The sequence below is a fragment of the Ahaetulla prasina genome, chromosome 2, assembly GCF_028640845.1.
Source record: "Ahaetulla prasina isolate Xishuangbanna chromosome 2, ASM2864084v1, whole genome shotgun sequence".
NCBI lineage: Eukaryota > Metazoa > Chordata > Lepidosauria > Squamata > Colubridae > Ahaetulla > Ahaetulla prasina.
The window spans coordinates 154,133,408-154,158,151 of NC_080540.1; the positions used below are offsets into that span (position 1 = coordinate 154,133,408).

General features: G+C 40.6%; 1 protein-coding gene across 4 annotated transcripts in view; it reads right to left on the minus strand.

Moving 5' to 3' along the window:
- The window catches only part of DIP2B (disco interacting protein 2 homolog B), a 212,466-nt gene that overhangs the window by 66,175 nt on the left and 121,547 nt on the right, over positions 1-24,744 (minus strand). For all 4 annotated transcript variants that reach the window (XM_058171146.1, XM_058171147.1, XM_058171144.1 and 1 more), the window contains 2 exons: positions 16,667-16,795; positions 13,032-13,157 (listed from right to left, as the gene is read on the minus strand). In XM_058171146.1, coding sequence (XP_058027129.1) covers positions 13,032-13,157; positions 16,667-16,795 — 255 coding nt within the window. The remainder of the gene's footprint in view (positions 1-13,031; positions 13,158-16,666; positions 16,796-24,744) is intronic.

Genomic DNA, 24,744 nt, shown 5'->3' on the forward strand with positions numbered 1-24,744 from the left:
CATCAATAATCTCATTGTTTCATACAAACTCAGAACTTTAAAGTCATTTGAGCCAGAGAAAAGAAAGCCAGACATCTTTTTGCTGTCCCCTGCTGAATAAAAAAAGCATTTTTTCCCCTAATGGATATTACTATTTTGATCCTGATGCATTCTTGACAAAGACAAGGAGCCACAGCTATTTTCATCTCAGCCCTCTCACCATGATATTGAAAGCAATTGCTAAAAACATTTATGATTTTTCTCATCTGTTTACTTGCTACTTTCCCCTATTCCAGCTCTATTTTTTTTCCCTTTTTTCTCCGTCAATCATTATAAACATTTAAAAACTAGAGAAGCAAGAGTAATGTAATCAGGAGCCTAAAGAGGAAGGTAATTATCTGTGCACAGCTAAATTTAAAACAATCTTCCTATCACCTTCACCTAGAACAGAGATGAGGTAATGGTGACTATCTTGTTTGCTCAATAGAATAGAATAGAATAGAATAGAATTTTATTGGCCAAGTGTGATTGGACACACAAGGAATTTGTCTTGGTGCATATGCTCTCAGTGTACATAAAAGAAAAGATACGTTCATCAAGGTACAACATTTACAACACAATTGATGATCAATATATCAATATAAATCATAAGGATTGCCAGCAACAAGTTATAGTCATACAGTCATAAGTGGAAAGAGCTGGAATGCATGACTATTGCCTTATAAGACACCTCACTGATCCATCCACACGTCTCTTCCGAATGGCACAAACTCAGGTTTTTCAGGTACTTGAATCTAAATATCAGGGACTAAAGAGCAAATTTTGCACATGAAAAACCAAGTGTTCTGCTACTTTAACTACAGCTCTTTCCACTGGAAAAAAAATGAATGGAAATGGGCAGCTTTTCTTAAAATATAAACCTATGAATAAATACTAACACACTCAGAAAAAATTGAGGAAAGTTGTCAGTATGAAATTGTTGGGATTTTCATATTCAGCTAAATTCATGCAGTAATTTCTCACAAGCAAATTGCTTTGATAAGATAATCCAGAAAGGACCCACATAAAGTTACTGTTGAATCTCAAACCAAGAATCTATCAAATCATATGTGAAAAGTATTAAAGCAAGCAACATATTATCAGTGTCATGTGGCAACTGAAACAAGTCTTTGCAAAAAAGAAAAAAGAAAAAGAAAAGAAAGAAAAAGAAAGAAAGAAAACTCAACAACAAAATCCATCTGTTAGTAAAAAGTCTCCCTTAAGAGGAATCTGATGTCTTTTAATATTGCCAGCAATAGCACGTAGACTGATATACTGCTTCACAGTGCTTTACAGCCCTCACTAAGCAGTTTACAGAGTCAGCATTTTGCCCCCAACGATCTGGGTCCTCATTTTACCGATCTCAGAAAGATGGAAGGCTGAGTTAACCTTGAGCCAGTGGGAATCGAACGGCTGAACTGCTGGCAGCCAGCAGCCAGCAAAAGTAGCCTGCAGTACTGCCTTCTAACTATTTTGCCACCACGCCTCTTGCCCAACAACCTGAGCAAATCTCATTTGACCAAAAAAAAAAAAAAAAAAAAAAAAGCCAGAAAGAGGATGCCACTATTAAGATATAAATACTACTAAGATAATAAAGGTTTCAGGAAGCCAAGACATTGGGCACACGCACCGGCATCAGAAATAAGACTAATTTTTCAGTTAATGTAACGGTATGAGGGAATGACCTTGGGAGACCAGGCGAACAGGTGCTGCCTAGGGAATAGTCAGAGAAGCATAATCCACAGCTGCACAGTGAGTGGAGCAAGAGGCTCAGGAGGAATTCTACCCAAGTTATGACCTACCAAGGCAAGGGCAAGGAGAATTGGACTTTCATATTTGCAAGATTGTGCACTGGGTATGTTTGGGACAGTGAGACCTATCCAGCACTAAAGATAGCAAAATATCAGATTTGGAAGGCCTTAAGACCCAACCTCAATCTTGCTAACAATCAGTTGGAGCCTGTTGTTCCCCTTCAGACCCCTACAGCCTTCAGGCACTGGCACAAGACATCCACCGCATCACTCAGTTCACCAGGGTCAGATATGAAATAATTAGGTATTATCAGTATGCTCACTCATCCTTAATGGAGAACAATCTTACTCAGGGGCTTCATGTAAATGTTAAATAGGAGTGGAGAGAGTACCAAACTCTGAGGGACCCCACATACTGTTTGCATGATCTTTCATTCCCAATCAACATCAACCAATATCAGTCCTGTAGGAAGAAAGAGAACCAGCCCAATACTGTGCCACCCACTCCCAATCCATGGCACCAATCCAAAAGGATACCATGGTCAAAAGCCACCAAGAAGTCAAGAAAAGCCAGGATGGATGCATTACCCCAAACTCGTTCCTGATGCAGATCAACCAAAAGCATGACCAATGTTGTTTCTGTCCCATGTTCAAACCTGAATCTGGGCTGAAAGGGGCCCAGATAATCTGCTTCATTCAGGGCCTGCTGAACCTGCTGTACAATCACCTTCTCCGCAACCTTTCCTTTAAAAAAGGTAGGTTGGACACTGGACAAATGTCCAGTATAGCTCCTTGATGAGGGGACAAATCAAAACCTCCTTACAAAGTAAAGGAACAACTCCATCTCTCAAGGATGAATTCACCACAGTTAGAACCCACCTTACTGTACATGTCACTCCCTCCATGGGACCTGTACCTAACTGGGAAAAGTTCAAGTGATTTTTGTCTGACACTTGCTCTGAAAATTCTCCGGCACAATTTTATAAGTGAATTGCCTGGTCTGCACTAGAAGGGCTTGGGTCACCCAGAACAAGGATATTGGGAGGCAATCTGTGAACACAATAAGGCCAGATAAATACTGTCACTTCATCACCTTTACCACCATAAGATAGGACTTAATAGCAGCTTTCACCTATGTTCAGTTGAGTTCATCCTTCAATGACCTCTGACCACTGGAAGATCATTCTTCTCTCAGTGAGGGATGGCACCAGAGACTCTCATGACTACCAGAGCATAATCTGACCTTGACAAAGGAGGTATAGAGAACTCCCCCAATTCCAGATCCTTATTGGATTTCCTCTCAAAACAATAGGGATCATTACCCATCACTTGATTTTTCTCTTTCATTAATGAGATTGAGAGACAAAATAAAAAAAACTTTATTGCTCCTTCTAGGAGTGTTCAAATAGCAAAGCTTATAGCTTTTCATATACTCTCTCTTAAACACTGAAGAACCAAGACAAAGAATGTCAATGAAGCCTTAGGGACAAATCATCAAATAACTTTAAAAAAATCATCCTGGTTTCTATTAAAAACATACATTCAAACCTGATTGAGTGGGAATGGATCTAAGCAAAATCTAATTTGAGGCCTGTACTATGGCCAGAAGCAAAAATGAGCTCCAATTATAGCAAGTAGCTACATCTGATCAACAAACAATATAAGGTTCTCCTGGGTGGCAACAGGATTCCAAGCCAACATTGCACGGAAACTGATTAATTAGTGCAAGAAGAATAGTGAATTTCTTCTTTCCATCAATAGAATTTAAAATATCATGCTAGAAAGAAAAATGATTTAATCTGATCCTGAGGAATACATTGTTTTTCCTAGTACATTCAAAACTATCCTCTGGATAGGAAAATGAGCACCAGGCTGCTGCCTACATTTGATAAGTAGTGGGATCTAAAATTAATACAGGCCCAAGTACCAAATACGTTCAGAACATTCCATTCCTCTTCCAGCCCATGCCAATCCCATTCTGGAGATGGCCTGAGATTTTAAAGAACCTCACCTCTCAACCAGAAGTGGATTCTTATTTTCAGAGTATGGTATAGAAATGGGGCTGGCACATGTACAACATGGAAGCCCATGTCCATTTGCAGGATTGAGTTCACTTGAAGAACAGCTACATTAGCGTGGTCTGGATAAGCAACAGAAGACTCTAGAGTTCTCTGGAACGTTCTTTTCCCAGAATGGCAGGTTCCACACATTTTGAATTTAGTCATTAAAGAAAATGATAGTTATTGTTGCAGAGCAAAACAAAATACTACATTTTAAATGTCAAGACTAGCAAAAACTTTTGCAAAGTTAATTGCATATGCATATTTTGCAGGATTATATAACTGAGCTACTAAAAAAAGAGGCCACATAAATAATTAAACATTAAAACAATCAATGCTGTGGAATAAAATTAGAGCTGGCAAAGACAATGTATAGCTGAATATAAAAATACAATTATCCTCTCCTCCTCATTTTTTTTTTTTTTGCTACATTAGGCAAGACTAAATTAGTAAATTTAATTTTGTTAAATCTAATAAAAACCTCATTTTAAAAGTTAAAAAGACCAGCAGCCAACTTTAAAGTTAAAGCTGCTTTCTTCCTCCTTGGTGTCCCTCAATAAGAAAGTTTTTGATTTTAAGTCAATTAATAGTTTCTCTCACCAACTTCAAATTTAATAATCACAATAGTAATGAAAAGGAAATGGAGGAAAAAGAAATCCTGTAAAATTATGATATAAACAGATATCCTCTAACACCTTAATTGTGATCATATTGCTTGAAATTATTTGTCCCTTTATCAAAAGCCCGATAGACAATACTTCAACAATCCATTGTATTATTGTGTTCATCTCTGTCCAGTGTTGTATTATAATTCACCCTACTACTTGAAAAAAATCCATATTATTGATCTCCATATTATTGATAGATTTCAAATACAAGGCCTATAGCAAAGAAGAACATATTAATCTTTAATACATAGAGTTTCATATTCAGTAGAACAAAAATTGGAACCAACCTTTATTAAATATTCTCTGTGGTGTACAACATATACAGAAAAAAATTCTTTTTGAATAAACTACACTAAAAGTTAATTTCATATTATTTAAAGCCACCCTGCAGTGGTTTATCTGGACAGGACATTCAAAACTATTTCAGAGGGAAAAAATTATGTACTATTGTTATGCAAAAATATATTTTCCCACTATATAAGAATGAAAATTTATATTTGTGATCTAATATTTTCCATATGTATTTGCAGCTGATCATTTCATAGGCAGAAATCCTGATATTTGCCATGATTTTAATAGGGTCAAACAATAATTTTCAATAGGAGCTGAATTCTTAAATTCTTCATTTCAGCAGATGACCAAGTGCCCAATGATAATCCTGAAAGTAGAGAAATCAAAAACTACCTGTTCCAACAAGTACATCTAATTTGTGGCATGAAAATCTCACAGAATGCTGTTGCCTGTAAAGGTACTAAAAATAGCATGATGGAATAAACCTAAGAAGGCCTCACAAAATGTGAATCAACCTTGCAGTTTAATTCATCTTTATCACATTTACCTTTCTCCAAATACTTGAAATTGAATTGTAGCTCTGCCTCCTGCCATTTGTTTTTATTTGCATCAGGACAGGAAATAAGCTCAGATTTCATCTGGTGAAAACATATTGAGGGAAGCTGGATTCTAAGAGATTAAAATGATTTTAAAATTGGAGGAAGAAACATAAAGAAGCTGCATTATGCCTATGACACTATTGATGGCTGAAGATCAGTGGTGGGATTCAAGTCATTTAACAACCGGTTCTCTGCCCTAATGATTTCTTCCAACAACCAGTTTGCAAAACTGCTCAGAAAGCTAACAACCGGTTCTCCTGAAGTGGTGCGAACTGGCTGAATCCCACCACTGCTGAAGATGCAAATGATCTGCAAGCTCTAGTAAGGGAAATCTAGGGACACAGTGAACAAATAAGACTAAGATTAAATATAAAGAGCAACTAATGACAACCAGCCTTCGAATTGACAATGAATAAACTGAAGTGGTAGATAGCTTCTGTCTTTTAGGACTATCAGCAGTAAAGAAACTAGCAGTTAAGAAACATGTCACAGACTACCACATGGTAAGAATAGCAGTGAACACCTTAGAAAAAAGATATTCAGGCGGCATAATGTATCTATTCCAACAAAGTGCAAAATTGCATAATAGGTAATTTACCCTTTTTGAACTCAGTGGTAGAAAAGACTTCTGTGAATGCCATGAATAGCCAAGAAACAAATGGATCACAGTACATAGTTGTCACTCACACAAATGACCAAGCTCGAGTTAAGATAGTCTGGACTCATATGAATTCTAGTTCTCTTGAGAAGTCTAGAATATTGGAAAGGTGGAAGAAAAACCAACAGCAAGGTGGAGGGACTGAATCACTGTGGTGATATACAGACACCACTGGAAGACCGGCTGGGTCAGGAAAACCTGAAGGTACACAGTTGGAAAACCTGAAGAACAAATACTCCTGAAAAAAAGAGCCAACACCGATTTGATGGCATATAATCAAGAAGTTCAGTTGAGAAAGATATCTGAGAATTTTTACCCTGTACCAAAATAAATAAAAGAGTTAAAGCACAATGCAACTCATCCCCAAAATGATAATAAGAAGATTAATTATATATAAGCAATATTTAATTATTTCCCTTTTAGTCATATTAACTATTCAGATAACTTTGGGGTGGACTTTTAGATCATGGTCTCTGTGAAACCACATGAAGCCTTAGTTTTGAATCTCCAAAAAATGTACATCATTTCTTTAAAATTCATAAGTTCTCTTCCCCGTGAATGTGAAGGAGGTGAGATATGGAAGAAAGCCTGAAGTTTACTGGTATTTCTTGATTGGGGAATCAAAGTTTTTGTTATATGTGAATTGACCTACAGTCAATTATTGTGGTTACTCCTGGTACAGGCTACAATACATTTTTTCACTCCACTAGTACAAGATATGAAATCCCGAATCCACTGCTAAATACCAGTCTGGCTTATGGAAATATCTAACGTTCTATTTATTTAGTACATATACAGCATTCTACTTTAATATAAAGCACAATGCAAGATGGGCTGGATGGATAGATACATGGGAGGGAGAGAATGAAATGTACTTTGACCTTGAATCTTTGTTATATATATAGTTGTTTGTTCATGTGTTCCTTGACATGTCTTAGTAATATGTAAGGCACACAATGGACTCCTACAAATGGAGAGGATGAAGTAATATAACCTCATGACATTAGGGAATGAATTCAAACTTACAAAGAGAAATAAGAAAGCTGTAATTCAAGCCTTCTGAAATAATCTGAATATTTGTACAATTAGATCACACATGAATAATTTGGGAACCTCAAAACTGATCTACATGCTGCAAATCTGCCCGCCCCCCCTGCCCCCCACATACAACAAATGCAATAGTCTACACTTGAGCCAAACAAGAGAAATTGTTAAGATTGGTTATGGTTTCAGGGTGACTTGTACATAATAAAAAATACATACAGGTTTATATATCAGAAAAATTACTAAGGTGTTTAATGAAGAAGATTATTTCTTCAAAATCATACAAGAAAATTGACACAATCTGCATTCATAAGGAAGAGAAGCATAACAACCTAATTAAAAAATAATAATAATGGCATACAAAAATCGGAAATATGTATCATTTCCAATCTGAAACACTTGTATTAAGTTCAAAGTACTGTGCTTTCGAAATGAGAGGCAGCCTCCATCAAATGCAAACAGTTCCTTTGCTTTGAAACAGGGCATCTTGAATTTGTATACCCTTGGTCAAAATCAAGAGTAGTGAGGAGCAATAAACAAAGCAAGTCTGTATACAGCTAGGGCAGTTCTCAAATGCATCTGCATTGCTATAAGAACACTGTAAAACAGGGTTTCAAACTTTTATTTATTTTGAGCATCATGGCATATAAACAAACAAACAAACAAACAAATTCACTGCGAAACAGAGCTTATGTTTCACTCTGGCCACTAAACTGGAAGATTTTGTTTTTCTATTAACATGACACCAATATTTGGTTTTATATCCTGAAATGAAGCCAGCCTGACTATTTCTTATACATATTTGTTAGTTAGTCTTCATTTCAATATAGATTTGTTGACTTTCATAGATGAGAAAAACTGTTCACATAAGCATGTACATCTAAACGTTGCTAGTATGCTTGTGGAAGCAATATTTTGAGAAATCATTTTTGGGAAGAAAAAAAAAGAAGACAACTAAAATTCCAACGTTATTATACTTCTGCTTTAAAATCTGAATGAAGCTCCTCTGTAACAGTCACTTCACAGTAAATAGTGATAGTATTACATTTGAATTAAAAAGGAAACTACATAGTCAATGACACTTATTTGCAGTTTGATGTAGATACCAGCATTGCCTTTGAGTGTGTCAATATTATTTACCATATTTTTGGAGTATAAGACGCACCTTAGTTTTTGGGGAGGAAGATAAGAAAAAAGCTGATTAGCAGGTGGATCGGCCTCCCAGAATACCCCCAATCAGCTGTTCCCACAGATGAATTTTAGCAACAGGTTCCTTGGTTGTGAGCTCTTTGTGCCTTGCTTTTTTTTGGCTTTTTTTTTCTGTCTCTGAAACTCTTGTTTCAGAAAAAACTTTTTTCTGCCTCTGAAAGCCTCTGAAACAGAGCTTTAGAAAAAAAGCCTCTGAAGCTTTCTTTGGGAACTTCTTTTCTGAAGCTCTCTTTGGGGCTTTTTTTCTAAGCTCTGTGAAGCTCTGTTTGGGGCTTTTTTCCTAAATTCCGTGACGGTCCGTTTGGGGCTTTTTTTCTAAAGCTCCGTTTCTGATGCTTTTTTCAGCCTCTGAAACCTCCATTTGAGAAGCTGGGCGGGGCTACATTCGGAGTATAAGATGCACCCAGATTTTCACTCTCTTTTTTGGCGGAGAAAGGTGCGTCTTATACCCCGAAAAATATGGTAATCCCAAAACAGACAACTATGGCTAATTCCTTGGGAGCAAACACTATTGAGCTTAATGGGTTTCCTTCTAAGTCAACATTCATAGGATGACAGTTTGTCTTTGACACCCCCTAATCCTATTCTCCCACTAAATGGACTATAAACCAAAATTTCATCTTGAATTATTTCCCTCAATTTCCTGTCTTTCGGATGCTTCAGCTTATAAAATTCTTAACTCCAAAAATAATGCTAGCTAGGAAGCCTGGAAACTGAAGTCTAAAGCATCTGGAGAATATGACTTAAGTAAAGCGTCTTTAAGCCTGTATGAGGTACTTCGGCTTTTCCTGTGTTGAGCTACAACACCTGTTAAGTCTCCATGGAGTAGGAAACCAAACCAACTTTGGAAAGGACTTTGAATTCCTCCCTATTTCTATAACCTGAGGTTTGTCAGGCCTCTCCTTTCCTGGCCTTTTGAAAAGCAATGAAGACCTGGCTTTTCCTCCCCAAGTGCTGGGATAGGATAAGGTGACTTCATGACGGAAGCTTGTCATGGCAATCAGGTTTTTGTTTTTAGAACCGAGGTGGTGCAGTGGTTAGAGTGCAGTACTGCAGGCTACTTCTGCTGACTGCTGGCTGACTGTAATTTGGCAGTTCAAATCTCACCGGCTCAAGGTTGACTCAGCCTTCCATCCTTCCGAGGTGAGTTAAATGAGGACCCAGATTGTTGGGGGCAATAGGCTGACTCTGTAAACCGCTTAGAGAGGGCTGTAAAAGCACTATGAAGCGGTATATAAGTCTAAGTGCTATTGCTATTCCTATTTTAACATCTATGGTTCTAATAGTTTTGGTACTGTTTTTATGCTGTTTTATTGTTGCTATCGTTTTAATTCTTGATTGGAAGCCCCCCAAAGTTTGAAATAGATTGGGTGGCTATATAAATGTTTTAAATAAGTAAATAAGAAGTAATGAATTCAGCTTTTGCTTTTAAACGTGGTTCTGTTTGAACTGTGCACTAAGCACCCTTGCACACTCAGATGGATACACCCAAGATAATCCATGGAAACTCCCCTAGCAAGACTTAGTCCCCAAATACATTTATAAAGTGTCTTTTCGAACATGAATCACTGTTCAGTGATTTTTACAATCAGCTGTGACTGAGAAACATGCTTTCTAAGAAGCCAAGAATCATGAGTTCTGGTAGTAAGTAGGCCATTGAGCTAGGGAGTATTACAGTGCCTACTCTGCAAGTCCTAGCTTGCAACAGATCTGCACTTTCCAAATAGAAAAAGTCCTGGGTTTGTTTGTTTTTTGTTTTTTTTTGACAATGTTCAAATACAGTTGTCAGAGCGGTTACGGTAATAAGAAAACCAGAAATTCCACAGATGATACACCACTCCTTTGTCTCTTCAGAGGTTTTGCATTTTAAAATATATTCAGTTTTGATAACCATATAACTTGCCTGCCTACCATCTCTATTGTAGCATATTTCCTTGTGACCAGAAGTAAACTGATAGGCCCCAGTCTGGAGATATAATGGTACTCCAAAGCAGGGCTAGAAATACAGTCAATTCCCACCCTGGTCTGAAGCTATACTTTCTTCTCAACCTAAGGGAACTCTCATAATGCTGCAGTCTTGCTTTGTACATGACCTCTTTTCTCTTCTATTGTCCTTATCTGTCGCCAAAACCTGCAGAAAAGACCTGATTCACATTTCGGTTCTCAACGCAAGGCCACTAACACCTCTGGAGAATACCTGCAGCATTGCAGTTTGTTGACCATCCATCTTCTGCAGGAAAATCAACACCATTTTTCAACCTCAGTGTATATGTATCTAAAAACGTAATAGGTCTTTCAGGCCAAAGTAATAGAGGCAAGAGTTCTTATGAGATCTCCCTCCTCACTGACACTAACTGGAACTGGCCTCAGAGGAAGAAAAAGAACCAGTGGTGAAATGATACCAGTTTGCACCGGTTCGGACGAACCAGTAGTGATAAAAACTACTGGTTTTTATTGGGCAAACTGGTAGAAAAAAAAAGCTACCAGTTCCTCTGAACCGGTATTTCTTACAATCAGCTATGCTGCACGATTTAAAAGCAGGAAATCCTGCTTTCTAGTGAATCTAAATCACTCAGCACAGCTGTCCCCCCCCCCCCCGTTGTTCTACTTACCTTCCCAAGCTTCCTTTTTCTGTGCAAAGCATGCATTTGGTGCATACTGCGCATGCGCATGCAGCATGTTTGGCGTGCACTGCACATGTGCAGTCAGCGAACCGGTGGCAAACCGGTTCAGATTTCACCACTGAAAAGAACTACTGTAAAACAGTGACCCTGATCCTAACCCCAGAGCCGGTCCAAAAAGATATCATGGTTTATGGTATCTAAAGCAACAGAGAAATCCAGGGTGGATGTATCATCTCCATCCTGACCTCTCCAAAGGTGATCAATGAGTGCAACCAATGTCCTAACAATAATACAGTTCAGCCCGAACCCAACCTGAAAAAGTCCATCTAAACACCACCCTTTCTACAGCCTTCCTTGAAAAGTGTTGTGTCTTGTCCGCTCTCACCGCAGCCGGGGTCTGCTTATCTGCTCCCGAATACGGAGGAATGTATGCCTCCCGGCCCCAGTTCTGGCTCCATGCCCAGACAAGCTGCAGAGGAGGGGGCACCTCCCGGTCCCAGCCCTGGCTCCATGCCCAAGCAGGCTGCAGAGGAGGGAGCATCCCCCGGCCCCAGCCCTGGCTCCATGCCCAGGCAAACGGAGCAGCTAGACCCCTCCCCCTCCTCCACAGCATGTGAGCCTGAGGAAAGTTTACTTCCAACAACAGCTGATTGGAGTGACCCTCGCATCAGAAGATTGGATAGGCGGAGGCAACAGAAGGAAGGGAGGGGCAGGCCTTAATGAGTGCTGAGTCATGGAGCCACACCCCATGGCCTATATAAAGGATCTGCTTTCTGGCAGTCTCTGAGTCAGGCAAAGTCGAACTTATCTTGCTGAAGTCACTTACTGGTCTCCTGCCTGCTCTGAGGACTTTGCTAGGACTTTGGGCAGAGCTGCAGAGGCAAGCCTGATTCGGATTTCCCTGACCCGGCCGTCAGCGGAGGAGTGGGACACGATAAAAAGAGTGAAGGGGAATGCTAATTGCGACTACAAAAAAATCTCGGTTAATGGTGCAGTTGATATGTTCTCAAATATACCAACAGTAATCTATAGTGATTTCCACTGGGGGAAAAAAAAGGCATACACATAGGATAATGGCATGCTAAAAGGTGATTAACCTAACTGAAAACTTGTTTAGGGACTAGTATTTGGAAAATAGTAAGTAATGATGGTCTCACCCCCAAAGGAAGAAGATAGTATGGTAGTATTCCTCCCATCCTTCTAAAGACTGGTAATAGACATGATGGGGGGTGGGGCAGATGTGAAGGGGACAAGGCCCCTTTCCAATCCATTGCCATTTGAGAAAGCAGATACTTTTATCCTGCCTAACTGTATGGTAAACTAAAAAGACAGGACATTTTCTCCCTGTATGTTATTTATTCATTAAATTTCTACAGCACTCTCCGGTAATATGAGAAATCAATTTGATATGGAAATCAAGCCCACTTGGCCTTTGCTTTTATTTGAATGAGAAAAAACACAAAGTAGAAACACATTTAACACAGTTCCTCTCTTCATTCATGTGTCCAACTGACAAGAGGAAGGTGCTGGCAGTCCTACAGCAACGGGATTTGAAGCTATTTCATTGGCTGTGTTGATTGGAAATCTCGACAAATAGGGAATGCCACATTCTCTATGAACAATAATTTCCCTTCATCTATTTCACATATCAACCACTCAATCACTAGCAACGACTGTTTTAAAAAAGATAGTATCAGGTATATTATCTGGAGAGGTGTATATGGAATCTCAATTCTGCAACACAGAATCCCTTCACATTAATGAAATCTATTCTGATGAGAGTAACAGTAGATACATCTTCCGTGCACATTGTTGGGAACATTCTGAATCAATAAAATAAACGACAAATATACATTCCATTTCACTTGAGAGACTTGTTAAAGCAAACGAAGTATATCTGGGGAGACAACAATCTTCAAAAAGTGAAAAATATTTTAAAAGCAAAAAATAAGTTTGGAGTTCATAAAGTTTCCTTTAAAGGGAAAGAAGGTACATATTTCATATGTAAAAAAAATATTTTTCTAAATATGACTCATTCATCAAACAAAAAGTCAGTACAAATTCAAGTTCTCAGAAAGGAAATCAATTGGTTCCCAGTTGATTTCTAACCTGGAGGCGTGCAGGCATCAGCTGGAGACTGTACAAACGTAGAGCGCCTTTTTGTGGGCATAGGCAGGGCCATCTTCTGTTCCTTATGTTTTGCCAATGCAGCTTGCACTGCCTCTGTATGGATGTCTGAAAAATAGAAGCAAATCCGTAAGAAAATAAGAAGAACATTGCATGGTAAGAGCAGAGCCTTTAATCATACGTCTAAAACAGAAGTATCCTTTTATAGCCGTTTAGCAAACTGATCATGAAGCCATATAGCAAGGTTAATCGTATAATTGCTAACAACAGAAGCTGAACCAAGTTGTATCATTTAATTTTTTTAGGCACAGCCTACACAAATTGACATAGTGTCTCTGAAAGCTTCGCTGATTTCACAGAATGTGAACTTCTGCTGATCAATGGGATAGAATATTTTAAAACAAGAAACATTTATACTTGCATGCTTTTCTGAAGAAAATTTCATATGACTAAAATGAATTATTAAACATATTTAATGGGTAAGATTGTGGTTACAGAAAGAGTACAGAGATTTTTTTCCTCTTTAGAAAGAGCTATTTCTACAGCTCTTATGTCTCTAACAAACTGATCCAGAGAATTGGAAATCTTTTTGAATAACACAGGCTGATACTATGCTGGTTCAGTGGTGAATATAATTTCCTTTCTCATTCTTGAAGCAGGAATTTCTGATGTGGTATATTGTATGTAAATTAAAGCTAAACATACACGATCTGATTTCTAATTCCATTTCACACAAATTTGACATATTCTCCACTAATGTTCATATTTAGAAGATTTCCATTTTACAAAAGGAATCATACTGAGATGTTTGAATTTGCAGAAAGGCAAATGTCTAGATACGCAAAACATCAATAGAAGCTGAAAACACAATAGTTGAAGAATACATGAATGTTAATAGCCCTTCACATCTCTTAAAGTTAGATAAAGTACAGCTTTTTAGTTGGATAAATCTACAACTATTTTAACACAACTGACTGCCTGGTTTCAAAGGGCTAGTACAGTTTTTAAATTCAACGGTAATCTGTTGAACAATATGGTCCAGAAGAACGACTTCATCAAGATGACAGGGACCAAGGTCATAAAGTCTGCAGGAGGTTATGCAAAAATAACAGAGTTCATGCTGAATATGCCATTTACACAATATGACTCATTTGGACAAGCACAATAACACAGAGCTAAGATGAAACGAACACAACATGATTCATTCATTCATTCTGGAGCACAATAAGAAGGAACATATGGACGCAAAAGTTCACCTTATCCAGATGGATTAAAAAAAAAATACTTGTGCGTTCAAGGTCTGAATACATTTATAGCTAAAAGTGACTTTTCATATAATTCATATCAACTGGCAACTGTGAAACAGTTTCAAATTCATAGCTACAGATAAACATTTCAGTAATAGATTGGCTATTGGAATAGATTATGCGAAGCACCTAAAGCAGCAGTTCTCAACCTGTGGGTCGCGACCCCATTAGGGGTCGAATGACGATTTACCAGGGGTCGCCTAAGACCATCGGAAATATGGGAGGTATACTTGCGAGTCGAAGAATCGCACTCCAATGGTTGACTCCACAAGCCAGCTGCAGGCTCTTCAAATCGCTAGCCGAATTCAGCTTCAGGCATGATGAATTAAAAAAGAGAGAAATCTTTGCTCTGATGTCTCCCTCTGAAGCCAGCTGCAATCACTCCCAATCGCTAGCCTAATCTGGCTTCAGGTGCCATAAACTTAATAGGGGAGGAGTCTCCGCTTTAATGCCTCCATCCTCAAGGCAATCGCAAGCAGTTCAGATCGCTAGCCAATACGGCTTCAGGAGCAATAAATTCAAAAAAACAGTTTGCCGCTTTTTCCCCCCTTCTGCAGCTGCTGAAGTGCACTGAGATCAGTTGGGGTCGCCACATCATGGGGAATTGTATTAAAGGGGTCTCAGCACTATAAAGGTTGAGAACCACTGACCTAAAGTAAGAATATCATTTGTAAAGTAAGACCTTTGATAATAATTATAGATTACTTATATGTCAATAACGCTAAGAAATTCCCTCAATTTTAGGAAATTTCAGGTCCTAAACATAGACAGAACTTATTTGAATCTACTATGGCAAAATCTGGATATTGCTCAACAATATCAAACATTTTGTATTCTGCTGAAATACTTAGATTGGCCTGAATTTAAACATTTGGTTTTCAACTGTTTTGTATAAGAACTACTCTTATTGAATGTGCCACATACAGATTCCCAATCTGGAAATCGTATATCTGCAGCAAGAACAGAACATAGATGTCTGTGGAGATTCTCAATGATCCAGGTCATGGTTGTTTCAAAAGTGATTTTCCAAAAGGAAAAAAAAACACCTTTGGGACAGAGCTGATGCAGAAAATACTGAGGTTCTTCTGCACTGACTATCAGTGTAAAAGCACTGCAGACTATGAATAGTTTTTTAAAATATAAGTGAGCACCATCTTAGCAATAGCAATAACGCTTAGGCTTATATATTGCCCCATATTGCTTTAGACTAGAGTACTCTCTGGGCAGTTTACAATGAAGAAGCAATATTTGCATATTGACCCCAACAATTAGTTCCTTTTACCGACCTCAGAAGGATGGAAGGCTAAGTCAACCTTGAGCTGTTCAGAATCAAACTCCTGGCAGCGAGCAGTGAGTTAGCCTGCAATACTGCCACCAGCCCTCCATCTTGCAGAAAATAGGTCTCTTTTTGAGACTCCTTCAATTCTTACCAAAGTTCAAATATAGGTAAAGCAAGAAGCTAATTTCAAGAAGATCAGAACTCCTCAGTAACATGTAACGACTACAAAAACTCAGGATAGAAGGAAACTGTTTCTTTTATTCATGTATTTTCTTCAAAATAAGTCTGTGGACATGAAGGGGGAGGAGAGATCTCCTCCCATGTCAAGATGCAAGTTCTGTCTGTACAAAGCAAACCTTTCCACAGCAGGTAGCTGTACTCCAATTCCCTTACTACTTCACAGCAGCTGGAAACAGTATATGGAAGATGTCAGCGTCACACTCTTACGTGAGAATCTTATGTAATCTCCAAACATAATATTCATAGCCAGTGAAAAGAAATGTCTCAACAGTGTGAGCTGAATTCCACCGTGCTAATTCTTCTCATGTGAAGTGGACGTTAATCTTTACTGTGAGAAGCCAAATGCTTGCTTGCTAGCTAACTAACTACTGTGAAAAGAGGATATTTACCTTGTGTAATCAGAATATGGTCTCTTGTTCAAATGAAACAAAGGTAGATATATAAAAACATAATTAAAAAAGCAAAGGTGACCTTGGAGAAACTGTTAAAAAATGAAAACATGCTTTAAGCCCAGGAAACAGAGAAAGTGTTAGAAATAAACGGAGATTACTTTCACCCTAATTAATTGGGGTATAAGCAGGAGAGGGGAAAACTCAGGCTTTCAATATTTTGTAACCATAGTCTACATCATAATTTGCCAACATCTAATGATCCCAGCTGGCCTTTTCTTTTTTCCCCCCTCCTGTAGCACCCTCAGCATGTCATAACTAATTTTTCTGTTTATTATTTAGTCAAAGCTACGAAGGTTCATTTGGTTCAAAATTCATCAGGTGATTTTGCAGCTTCCTTACCAGACCGGTAGCGTTCGTCTCTGGCTCCCCCAGAGCGTCCTCGGTGATATTTAGATGAAGATGGTGCAGGAACCGCAGATGGAGTTGGTGTCTGATTGCGGGCTTCTTTTTGTAAACCTGTTTCAATCCCTGTGGGAATATTTAAAAATAAAACCATTTTGACTGAGGCAGACATATTTGGGACATTATTAATAAACTTTACTGGTTTCACTCTGTAACTGTTTGGAGTCTTATTAAACTTAAAAATTGATATATACCAATGTATGACATTCTTTTATTGAAATAGTTAAGGTCTCTGAAACAATGCTTTGAGAGATCTCCCTTTGAGTGTATATATCAGGGGTGTCAAACTCAAGGCCCGGGGGCCGGATTCGGCCAGCAGGGTGATTAGATCTGGCCTGTGGGGCTGCCCTGGAAACAGCAAAACAACAACCCTCGATGCCTCTGCCAGAGAAAATGGAGCTCGGGAGGGCCTCTCAAGCTCTGTTTTTGCTGGCAGAGGGTTGAAGGAGGCCATCACAGGCAAAAACTGGAGCCCGGGAGCCTGTTTTTGCTGGCAGAGCACTCGGGCCACCACAGGCGCCCCCGACACGAGTGACATTGAGCTGGCCATGGCCACCCTGGCTACACCCACCCTGGCCCCCGAGGTCAAACACAACCCTGATGTGGCCCTCAATGAAATCGAGTTTGACACCCCCGGTATATATAACCACAGTTCTCAGTAGACAGAAAGTAAATACTCAGTAAAGAAATTTGAAAAGGTGATTAAGACAAGACACTTCAAAAAACTTCATGAGGCAGCAGTCTGAGAATATTTTCACAATACTGATGGTTCTATGTATAATCACAGATATATATTCCACGTATGGATATATATCAGTGATGGCTAACCTTTTCTGGACTGAGTACCCAAAGCACGTGTGCGCCTTAACCCCCACAATGCAATGCGCTTGCGGCCCCCGCGCATGTGCCCCACCCCCCCACGCATACACCCTTGCATGCACCCTACATATGCGCGGCAGAGACCCAACAACCAGCTGGCCGGAGGAAGGCACGCATGCAGGCGCGGCGGAGCTGAACTGGAGTGATGGCTTGCATGCCCACAGAGAGGGTGCTGCATGCCACCTGTGGCACATGTGCCATAGGTTCGCCATCATGGATATATACAATGAGAATTTTTACACTTCTCAGTATGTGGACCTTTGCTCTTTTGCTGTTTGTAGTACATTTAATGATATATTCTTTCATCAGAGGAAAATAACCAATTTGAGCCAAATATAAATTTGATCAGAATACCTTAAAATGTAATTCCTAATATTCTTTAAGCTAAGCCCAGCAAGCTTCACAGGAATAATAGCATACTAGCACCAAAAGGCACATGACATAATGTTTTTAAACGCAGTACAATGGCTTTGTTTCAGTGCAGGAAGAGAAACAAGGTCATTCATAACTGGAGACCTTTTTGAGTAAACAATTGCAACCTGCTATTTTTTATTGTATTTTATTTTATTTTATTTGCAAAGCAGGCTACATATTGAAGACGCTGGAGGAGGAGCAGGGGGGGGGGGATATATTATTTCACATAAGACCATATACCTTGGAAATTTGCTGCACTACCATTATGAAGGCTGACAAGGTGGTTAAAAAAAAAACCTAAATCTTTTCCAAGGACTGGGGTGATCTTTCAAATCTTATTTTTTTATTAGAACCCCAGGATCAAAGCGCCACAGCAATTTGCAAAAAGTCATAGATGGAGTTAATGATCCGGACTCTTTGAACAAATACCAAGCTTCGGAATTGGTTCTTAATATTAGAAGTGAACTAGGTTTACTGTATTTGATAAACTCAAGTTTCCTGCATTTTGGAAGCTTAATTTAGCTATACAGTATTGGGGGAATAACTGCTACTGTTGTTAATTAATGGAATAAGAAATCTTGCTAATTTATCATAAATTACAGAAGGGTAATTCTACTGCCCTTCTGTTGTAATTCTAAATTACAGAAGGGTACTTCTTATTTTTCTGCTCCCACTTTCATAATCTTAATACAAGTAATCCTCTAGTTATGATGGTTCATTCAGTCATCATCATCTTCATTTAACGACTCCATAATCCTTGGCGGGGTGGAGTCTGGGCAACTGAATGGAGCTAGCAGAGTGTTTTAATGGCCAGATGCCCTCCCTGTCGCCAATGCGGAGTTTTGTTCAGCAGATATAGTCTCAGTGTGCCCAGAGAGAGATATATCTCTGCCTCTTACCTAGGATTGAACTCACAGCCTCCTGATTGTGAAGCAACAGCTCCCCCTGTAGGCCACCGCTTCACTCTTACGATGGTTCATTCAGTGATCGTTCAAAATTATGACAGTGCTGAGTGAAGCGATTTACGACCTGTGTTCTAAGTTACAGCCATTGCAGCTTTCTCCCTGCAGTCACATGATCACAGTTTTGGCTCTTGCCAACCTGTCCACACTTACAACTGCCCAGGAGGTGGGGCTGTAACCAGTGGTGGGTTTCAACATTTTTTATTACCAGTTCTGTGGGTATGGCTTGGTGGGCATGGCATGGATTGGTGGGCGTGGCAGGGGAAGGATACTACAAAATCTCCATTCCCACCCCACTCCAGGGGGAGGTTATTGCAAAATCCCCATTTCCTCCCGATCAGCTGGAACTCGCGAGAATAGATGGGGGTGGGGCCAGTCAGAGGTGGTATTTACCAGTTCTCCGAACTACTCAAATTTTCCACTACCGGTTCTCCAGAATTGGTCAGAACCTGCTGAAACCCACCTCTGGCTGTAACTCCTCTTACCTACCTATCTTCCCCTCCCATCTATGCCCTTAAACACCGGGAAAGTTTCAACAGTGCAGCACAAAGCAGCCAAGCTCCCCAAGGGCCAAACACTGGTTAGCTTCCACACTGGAGCACGAAGGAGCTGCCCCACAGGAAGCTCCAAATGCTCAGGAGATTCCAAGAGAATGAAGTAACCCACCCACCCCCCAAACGAAGCCTGGGAGGCACTAGCCTAGCCGCCCTCACTGCCCTGCCTATCATCATGCTAACTGATCTTTACTGTTTTCTTCCTCCCATGAGGCCATCTGGCTTGGCTCTTTATCAGCAAAGAATTTTTTTAAAATATTGTGATGTAGTGTCTTAAAATACCTCCTTTCCTATGCTCCTGGGGCAGGGCTGGAACACTAAAGGTGGCTTCATGGAGATTTTTTTTTTTCTAAAGACCTGCCCTTGTGTTCCCAAGGCTCTGCAAAGAGAGTGCAGCTCTTCCAAGGCTGCGCAGAGCACCCTCTAATCCAGGGGTGGGCAACAGTGGCCCCTTTACGGGCTGTGGACTTCAACTCCCAGAATTCCTCAGCCAGCCATTCAGTCATACTGGCTCAGGAATTCTGGGAGTTGAAGTCCACAGGTTCTTAAGGGGCCATAGCTGCCCATGTCTGCTCTAATCCAAAAGCAAATGTTTTGGCTGCCACTGGCATTTTTTTCCCTTTCTTTTTCTTTGCAGAGGGCCAGGCTTGGCATGCCTCATAAACTCAATCATTTTAGAGGAGGAGCTAATCCTAGTCACAGAAGGCCAAGCCTTAAGAACAAATGCATACAAAGCCAAAATTGGAAAGACAGCAATAGACAGCAAATGCCATCCCGGCAAAGAAGCTGAAGAAATAAGTGGACCACTTAGTTACCTGCTACAACAACATCAGACAAACTGACTTACAAACTGTTGTGTCGGGCAAGCCAAAGGGATGAATAAGAGGCTGCATCCCATTGGCTGCGGTGCATAGCAACGAATGACGCGGGAGTTTCTGTTGTATTGATTGGTTGATCTGTCTGACAACTCGCTATATAAAAGCTGTCAGACGCGGGCATTTTGCTGGTTCTTGGAAGTTGCCTTTTGCTAAATAAAAGCAGTTGTTTATCGTTACTTCGTTGTCGCCACAGTAATTCCTCGGTCTCCATACTGATCACTGGCGATGAAGGTGGGATACTGAGGCGATTAGAGCTAAGTCAACAAGAGCTGCAGGCACTGAGATAGCATCGCATTAGTCACGAAGCAATGAGACATCGCAGTTGGCAATTCTCCCACGCACACCATCAAACCGGCTCGGGGGTGGCTCCTCCCGAGTTTGCCCCATTCCTTGCCAATGCAGAAACTTGGGAAGCGTACGAGGAGTGTTTTGAATGCTTCCTGGAAGCCCATGATTACACTGAGCTGTCAAGCAGCCGTAAGCAGGCGCACTTCTTAAACGCATGCGGCCCCGAAGTCTTTGCCACTGCCCGCGCCCTGGTCGCCTCTCAGCTGGTACATACAGTGGCCTGGGATGTCCTGAAGGAAAAGCTGAAGGCACATTACACTCCAACCCCGTCCTGAATTGCTCGCCATTTTAAATTCCAACAGCGCTTGCAGGAGGAGGAGGAATCGCTGAAATGTTGCTTCCCTCAGGACCGCTGCCCTGGACTGCGATTTCAGAGACCTGGATGACGCTCTCTTGGAGCAGTTGGTCAGCGGAGTGAAGGATTTTTAGCTGCAGCAGCGATTGCTGGCCAGGAAGGACTTGACCCTTCAAAGTGCCATAGATGAGGCGCGAGCCGTTGAGATGTCGGACAAGTCTACTGCCGACATCCGAAGATTTCACACCCCTGCTAGTCAGACCGCGGGGGTGCACCGTGAAGAGGTCGCTTTTGAGGACACCTCAGATGAGGAAGCTGAGGTGGACCGTTTGAAAACCTTGCCGCCCGGGAGGAAACGGCTGACAAGAGTAAGACCTGCTTCTTGCCTCAGCTGCAGGGAGCTTCACCCTCGCTCATCCTGTCGATTCCACTCTGCTGTTTGCCGTCACTGTGGCAAGTCTGGCCATATTGCCAGAGTTTGCCACTCTACTGGCCAGTCTCCTGAAGAATTGAAGTAGGGTGTTTCCAGCAAGCCACATCTGGGTGAGAACCATTTTGCCGTTTCCTCTGGCCACAAGGTCGCCGAGGTCATTTTTCATCAGTGAAGCTCGGCTGACTCAAAGAAGCTGACTTTAACTGTCAAACTGGAGGGGGTGGCATGTCCCATGGAAATCAACACGGGGTCTTCTAAGTCAATTATCTCATGGCCACTGTAAAATGCATAATTCCCTCCCTCCTATCCAGTCAGCTGTGCCCTTGCCCTGTCCACCTCCAGGACTATTAGGGCAAGGCCATTCCTGTTATTGGGCAGAGCCATTTTCATGTAGGGTCCGATAACTTTACAGGATTTCTTCCCTTGATTGTGGTAAAAGGCTCCCTTCCGACCTTATTGGGGTTGGACTGGTTTGGCTGTCTGGGCCTGGGCCTGGGCATCTCTGGCATCCATTCCGTGTCTGGGGATAGTTATGACTTCCTTTTTGCTGAATTTGGCTCAGTTTTTTGTGGCTCTTTGGGGAGGTATACTAGTACACTCCAATTTCGTTGAATTTAGATCCTCAGGTAGCCCCTATTCAGTTGAAGCCCTATATAAGAGCTATCAGATGCGGGCATTTTGCCGGTTCTTGGAAGTTGCCTGTTGCTGAATAAAAGCAGTTGTTTATCGTTACCTCGTTGTCGCCTCAGTAATTCCTCGGTCTCCATACTGATCACAAACAACAACATGACAAAGTAGCAGCAATGGTGCATTGGAATAGCTGCAAGAAATACGATTCACCTGCAAACAAGATCAGGTAGGACCAAAACATCGGCAAAGTTGTAGAAAATGAAGAAGCTAAATCGCGCTGGGAACTTTAGAATTCAAACAGACCAGCACCCCGTTGCCTAACTTCCCAGACTTAACATCTGTCAATAAGAAAGACAAAAAAGTCTGGATAGCGGACATAGCACTACCTGGAGACAGAGGAATAGAAGAGAAAGAATTAGAGAGAACCCCCCCCCCCTTCCATCAAATACATAAAACTGTAACTAGAAGTAGAACGTGGCAATGCAAGCGAAGTTAGTTCCAATAGTAATAGGCACCATACTGTGCCTAAATTGGCTGAGCAGTCATCTTAGAACATACAATGTTTAGTTTTAACGTGACTAATGGTGTCAAGGTTTTCATCAATGTCTCAAACGTGCTTTTTTTCAAGATACAACTGGACTTTCTGGTTTTTCTCTGAAAATGTTTCGCTTCTCATCCAAGAAGCTTCTTCAGCTCTGACTAACATAACATATAACATAACATCAGAGTTGGAAGGGACCTTGGAGGCCTTCTAGTCCAACCCCCTGCCCAGGCAGGAAACCCTATACCATCTCAGTCAGATGGTTATCCAACATTTTCTTAAAAATTTCCAGTGTTGGAGCATTCACAACTTCTGAAGGCAAGTCGTTCCACTTATTAATTGTTCTAACTGTCAGGATAGACAATGGGGAATCAGCGCTGAAGAAGCTTCTTGGATAAGAATGTCTTAGAAGAAAAACCAGAAAGTCCAGTTGCCTCTTGAAAAAGCACCTTCTGGACAATCATGACCTGTGTGACTGAGAATCTCCATAGACATTTTCATCAATGATGGACAAACGACATGTAACTCTACTACATGTGGTGACTACACTGTATTCAGGTTTTGCCGATATAGGTGGCCCTTAACTTACAACCACAATTCAAACCGGAATTTCCACTGCTAAGCGAGGTGGTCATTAAGGGAGTTACACCCAAAATTACACAACCTTTTTGCTTAAGTGAATTGCTGTCACTGTTAAATGAATCACACAGACATTAAAGGAATCCAGCTTTCCCCATTGACTTTGCCTGTTGGAAGCTGACTGGAAAGGCCACAAATGGTGACTCTGAGATACTACAACCATTTTAAATACATGCTGGTTGCCAAGTGCCCAAATTTTGATCACATGACTGCAGGAATGCTGCAATGGTCCTAAGTATGAGGGCAAGTTGTAAGTCAAGGAATTACATCTTTGTCTATATCCCCATATAATTACCTAAGGCCAATCAGTCAATGAACTTAACACTGTTAATTATAGTTTTTTCCCCACTGTCATTACAGTTGCTAATTAGCAGTTATATTGCTAACAGTTAAACATTGCTTGAAAAGAAAAGAAATTTTAAAGAGGGATCAAACTGCTTTATGTAGGTAAATAATATGGTTCTAAAATTGGCTGGAAATCCCCAAAGAATAAAACATTTTATTTGTAGCATACCAATTATATTGCTTGCGATGGGAAGCTAGAATGAGGAAATTATAGGGGGACCAAAGCCTAGGAGAGCAGACGTGTTCATTTCAGCTTGAATTGCTCATTTTTATACTGCTTAGTTTTACATTCATTCCAAAAGGAGTACATTTTTAAATACAAAATATTTAAAAGATATTAAATCTTTGCTGACAGGCCAAATTGCATTTTCAAGATTTGCTTGAAAACAACAACAACAACAACAAAAAAGAATCACAGATATGGCAGGCAAAAAAATTAAACCACACATAGACACGTTTTCACAATAATTACCACGACCCATAAAAGTTGGGAGTCAGCAAAATGGGACCCACAAAGGTATGCCTACAGCAAAACCCAATGATCTCCCCCCACCACCACGTGGAATGAAATTTTGATCTTTTTAATTTAAACCTTTTAATACAACCATAATTAGGTAAAGGTAAAGGTTCCCCTCGCACATACGTGCTAGTCGTTGCCGACTCTAGGGGGCAGTGCTCATCTCTGTTTCAAAGCCGAAGAGCCAGCGCTGTCCAAAGACGTCTCCGTGGTCATGTAGCCGGCATGACTCAACGCCAAAGGCGCCTGGAACGCTGTTACCTTTCCACCAAAGGTGGTCCCTATTTTTTCTACTTGCATTTTTACATGCTTTCAAAACTGCTAGGTTGGCAGAAGCTGGGACTAGTAACAGGAGCTCACCCTGTTACATGGCAGCACTAGGGATTCGAACCACTGAACTGCCGACCTTTAGATCGACAAGATCAGCTGTCTTAGTCCCTGAGCCACCGTGTCCCTTCTATAGTGCTAACAATACTATACAAAACTGTCCAATTCCAGATTTTCATTGGGATTCTGACTTGATTACATAGCCTTATCCCACCACTTGTACCTGACTCTTGAATGTCTTTTTTCTTTTTCT